This window comes from Acyrthosiphon pisum, unplaced genomic scaffold (assembly GCF_005508785.2).
Source record: "Acyrthosiphon pisum isolate AL4f unplaced genomic scaffold, pea_aphid_22Mar2018_4r6ur Scaffold_21650;HRSCAF=24484, whole genome shotgun sequence".
In the NCBI taxonomy this organism is placed as follows: Eukaryota; Metazoa; Arthropoda; class Insecta; order Hemiptera; family Aphididae; genus Acyrthosiphon; species Acyrthosiphon pisum.
The window spans coordinates 6,225-11,833 of record NW_021771140.1 but is presented as its reverse complement, the minus strand read 5'-3'; the positions used below and the strand labels follow the sequence as shown (position 1 = coordinate 11,833).

At 27.5% G+C, this 5,609-nt stretch overlaps 1 protein-coding gene across 1 annotated transcript; it reads right to left on the bottom strand.

The window, feature by feature from the left end:
- Positions 1 to 1,172: 1,172 nt before the first annotated feature.
- On the bottom strand, positions 1,173 to 4,713 carry LOC103308315 (the record flags this gene model as incomplete). The annotated part of the gene is made up of 4 exons (XM_029492534.1): positions 4,180 to 4,713; positions 3,432 to 4,098; positions 1,706 to 3,170; positions 1,173 to 1,367 (listed from the first exon to the last, which is right to left on the bottom strand). Coding segments are annotated over exons 1-4 (2,861 nt in total), but the record flags the coding sequence as incomplete, so codon positions are not given.
- Positions 4,714 to 5,609: the final 896 nt, after the last annotated feature.

Here is a 5,609-nt window from a genome sequence, read left to right as displayed (position 1 = left end):
ACTGAACTTGTGTTGGGCGCCACTTTGTAATAATTTAAAAATACGAATAAGTACCTATAAATACGAATCCCGGAATAAAAATCCCCCGGAAAAAAAATCCCCGGAAAAAAAATCCCCAGACGAACAACCCCGGAAAAAAAATCCCCGACCCTAGGAAAAAAAATCCCCAGACTACAATATTACTCACAACCACATGCAAACGGTTAAACAAATATTTTTTAAACGTTAATTAGTATCTATAATTAATATTTAATTACAAATACGTATATTATATTTAATAATTATTGTTAAAAAAATTATATATTTTATGAATAATATTTTGTTTTAAATTACGATAATATATTATGTCTAATTCAACTTAACAACTTAACAATAATAATATAAATAAATAACTATAAAAAATTATAAAAAAATATAAAAATTAACAATAACATTTTATATTACTATATTTATTACTATACTATATTATTATTTCGAATGTATCGATCATAATAATTGTCAATAATATAAAATGGTAATTACTAATAATAATAGTAGTAATAATAAAGTATAAAAATATTTCGAGTCATAAAATACAGGAGGTAATATTAATAATAATAATTATATAATCATAATAAAATAATTATCAAACAATAATTTATTGAATGTATTATAATCACCCACTCACAGTAAAAACATAACTTATAAAAATAGGAATACAAAAATATTATACGAAATAAAAGTGGTGATCATAATAAAATAATTATCAAAAATAAATAAAAAAACATAGAATATAAAAATATTTCGAATGTATCGATCATAATAATTGTCAATAATATAAAATGGTAATTACTAATAATAATAGTAGTAGTAATAATAAAGTATAAAAATATTTCGAGTGATAAAATACAGGTGGTAATATTAATAATAATAATTATATAATCATAATAAAATAATTATCAAACAATAAATAAAAAAACATAGCATATAAAAATATTTCGAATGTATCGATCATAATAATTGTCAATAATATAAAATGGTAATAACTAATAATAATAGTAGTTATAAATAGTTAATTAGTTAAAAATATAGCATAGGTACTCACTGCTCACAGTTAATTACTAGATTGTTTTCTTATATTATGGCTTATTGAATTCAAAAAATCTGGAATATTTATTTTTTCACTTACAAACCTGGCACAAAGTTCTTGTAATCTAATTTCTGTCGTCCTCATTTGTCCAAGTTTGGTCGTTTTTTTATTGCCTTCTCCAACGTCATCCAATGCTAATTTTGCATAATCCGCCGCCACCTCATATTTCATTTTCCTTATTAAATGCCAAACTGTGGGATGTTTAATACCAACTAAATGGGAAAATCTATTGTTCCACCTGTGGTGTTTTTTAAATATTAAATAACAATACTAAAAAACTAATTAACAACATAATTATTTATTTAATTAAATCAAAACATGACATATGAACACTATGTACAGACTACAGAGGAATGGTATAATATCACTAACTTTTAAACAACAAAATGATATGATAAGACTAGTTCAGTGAGTTCAGTGTTACCACATCTCCCTTCCTTTAACAAAATATTAAAAAAAAACAAAAACTATTTATGCAAAACAATATTTAAAAGTACAACATAAATACTAATACACTTAGATATTTTATAATTATTACAGTTACATAATTTTTTTTTTTTTTTTTTTTTTATTAACTCAATATCTTTATTTATGTTCGGCCAATATACTGCTCCCTTAGCTCTCAATCTACATTTTTGTATACCTAGGTGATTGTAATGTATTTTATTTAAAACCTCTTTTTGCAAAAATAATGGTACCACTATTTTATTGTCTTTTAACAATAGCCCGTTGCTAATTATCAATGAGTTACGCACATTCCAATAAGCTTTTAAATTGTCTGGTATTTTACTATAACATGGCCAACCTGATACCACCCATTTTTTTATGACTCCCAAGTCTTTATCCTTCTCTGTCTCTTTTACATATTCATCCAGTTTTGCGGTTGACATAGGAAAATGTTCTAAAGTGCTTTGCATTTCAATTTCTGCTACTTTTAAAACATCATTTTTTTCATCCACATCCTCAATAAATGCTCTTGAAAGTGTGTCTGCTATATACATAAGAGAACCTTTTTTAAATTTTATACTAAATTCATACATTTGAAGCCTAATTCTCATTCTCTGTAATCGTAAAGGTGTATCTATCAATGGCTTCTTGAATATATACTCTAACGGTTTATGATCACTTTCTATAATTATTTTCCTACCATAAATAAACTGATGAAACCGCTCACAACCCCAAACTATTGCATACGTCTCTTTTTCAATTTGTGCCCACCTTGACTGTACCTCTGTTAATGCCTTAGATGCATAAGCAACCGGCAAGTTATCTTGAAGCAGAACCGCGCCTACTCCATACTGTGAAGCATCAACAGATAATATTATTTCTTTATTTGGATTGTAATATTGCAAAACCGGAACCTTACATAAATCTTCTTTTACTCTATTCCACATATTTTCCTCATTTATGCTCCACTGAAAACTAGAATTTTGTTTTAAAAAATCTCTCAGTGGTTTTGTTTTGTCTGATGCATGGGGTATAAATTTTGATATATAATTATACATTCCTAAGAATCTTTCAATATCTTTCTTACATTTTGGTTGTGCCATTTCTTTAATTGCTTTTACCTTATCAGGGTCTGGCCTGACTCCAGTGTTTGAGAACTCATGACCAATAAAAATTAATTTACTAACCGCCCATTCACACTTATCTTTATTTAATTTAACATTATTTTTTTCCAATCTATGTAGAACATTCATTAATCTAGACTTGTGTTCTTCTTCGTTTTTCCCAAAAACTAATATATCATCCATGTACACCTGCACTCCTTCAAGACCTTCTAACAACTGAGAGAAATGTTTGTAAAATATCTCTGGTGCTACATTCAGCCCAAAAGGAAGTTTGCGAAAACAATATCTTCCAAACGGAGTATTAAAAGTTGTTAGTTTAGAGCTTTCCTCACTTAATGAAATTTGATAAAACCCTTTTTTCGCATCTAGTCTACTAAAAATACATGCTTCTGACATTTTACCCATAATCTCTTCTACTGTGGCCATAGGAAAATGTTCTCTTTTTAAATTTTTGTTTAAATCCTGTGGATCTAAGCAAATTCTCAACTCATTATTAGGTTTTTTAATTACTACCATAGAATTAACCCACTCTGTAGGAACATTAACTTTTTTAATTATGCCCATCTTTTCTAATTTATTTAATTCATTTTTTAATTGATCTAATAAAGAAATAGCAAATTTTCTTGGTGCATGTGTTACTGGTTTAGCATCACTTTTTAGTTCTAAATTATAGTTTTGTTTGAAATTACCTACCCCATGAAAAATATCTTTAAACTTTTTATAAATCTCACATTCTAAATTAAATTTATCAGGATTTAATTGACAGATGTCTACTCTATTAATTAGCTTAAGTTCCACACATGAATTTAATCCTAATATTGGTACACAATTTTCATTATTTACAACAAAAAACTCTAAATATTGTTCATCATTTGACTTAATTTTACATAATAAATTAATTTTACCTAAAGCATTAATATCCGTACCTGAATAATTTACAAGTTTTTCTTTGCATCTGTTCACTGTGATAGGCGTTAATCCCACCGCGTTCAACACTGATAATGGAATTACATTGGCTTCTGCTCCCGTATCTAGTTTGAACTGGATCATTTTCCCTTGAACCTGTAGCTCTTCATACCACTGAACCGCTGCATTGGATGACTTGCGCTTTTCACATTTGCTGACATTGCAAAATACTGCTCCTAGACATAGGTCTCCAGAGCTATCAGCTGCAGAAACGATATTGTTTTTAACTGATATTTCTTTAATAGTGCTCGTTTTTTTCGATTTCTTCCAATCATTTTTATTACTGTTATTTGTACCAACAGTAGACTTACATTTTATAGCAAAATGGTTAGGTTTATGACATTTCATACATTCCTGTTGATAAGCTGGACATTTATTGACATCATGTGTTTTACCACATCTTGAACAGTTTTCTATTTGTTTAACTGTCACCTTTTTTACATTTGATTGACCTTGTTTAAATTGTTTATTTTGTTGCTTGCTTAATTTCATTATTAATTTTTCTTCTACAACCGTGCTATTCATAAGTTGTTTTTGATCTTGAGCTGCTTGATATTTTTTAGTTAAATCAATTACTCTTTCTAATGTCAAATCAGTCTCTGACAGAAATTTTTCTTGTAATTTTTTATCAACAATGCCAGCCACTACTCGATCTCTAATAAGACGGTCCTTCATTGTTCCAAAATTACAGTTCTCGCTTAATTTTCTTAGCGCAGAAAGATATTCTCCGAAAGTTTCACCTACTTTCTGTTCACGAATGTTAAATTTGTATGCTTCGACACATTCATTAATTTTTTGCTTATAAAACAAATCAAAGAGTTCAATTGCTTTGTCAAGTTCTGTTACCTCTCCTTCTGTCTCGAATGTATCAAACACCTCTCTAGCGTCCTCCCCTATTATATGTAAGAAGATGGCTAGTTGTTCGTCCTTTTTCTTTTTTGTTATACCAGCAGCCACTTTGTATATATTAAAATTCTTTTTCCATTTCGGCCATTCTACATGTGCTTCATGGATATTCAGTTCCTTTGGTGGCTTTAAGTTATCCATCATTATCTCATTGATCTGCACTATTTAATTATTAATGATAATACATACCGACTGCGCCATGTGGTGTTTTTTAAATATTAAATAACAATACTAAAAAACTAATTAACAACATAATTATTTATTTAATTAAATCAAAACATGACATATGAACACTATGTACAGACTACAGAGGAATGGTATAATATCACTAACTTTTAAACAACAAAATGATATGATAAGACTAGTTCAGTGAGTTCAGTGTTACCACATCTCCCTTCCTTTAACAAAATATTAAAAAAAAACAAAAACTATTTATGCAAAACAATATTTAAAAGTACAACATAAATACTAATACACTTAGATATTTTATAATTATTACAGTTACATAATTTTTTTTTTTTTTTTTTTATTAACACAATATTTATTTTACTTAACATTAATACAACATAACAACATTATATTATAATAACAACATAATATTATAATTTAATATAACATATTTGTTTTATTAATATTTTGTACTTAATACTAATATAAGCATCCATCCTGTCACTTATAATCCTTAAGATAACGAGGTGTCTTTTTTATTCTTTCTGACTTTTTAATTGACACATTTGTTTTTTTCGAATCATTTTCACTTTCAATATTTTTTTCTACATCATTTACTATTATCCTGTGTTTTAAAAACCTCCTGTTTCTTAATAGTGTTCCCCCATTAATAACTTTTACCTTAAAATTCCTATCATTTGTTCCTTTCTCTATGATTAACCCTTTACTCCAGAATTTGTTTTCATTTCTAATTTGTATCCATACCGTATCGCCTACCTCAAAATGTTCACCTTTTCTTGCTGTTCTGTCATACACTATTTTTTGTTTCTCTGATCTCTTAATTAATTCTTCTTTTATTTGACTAGTAT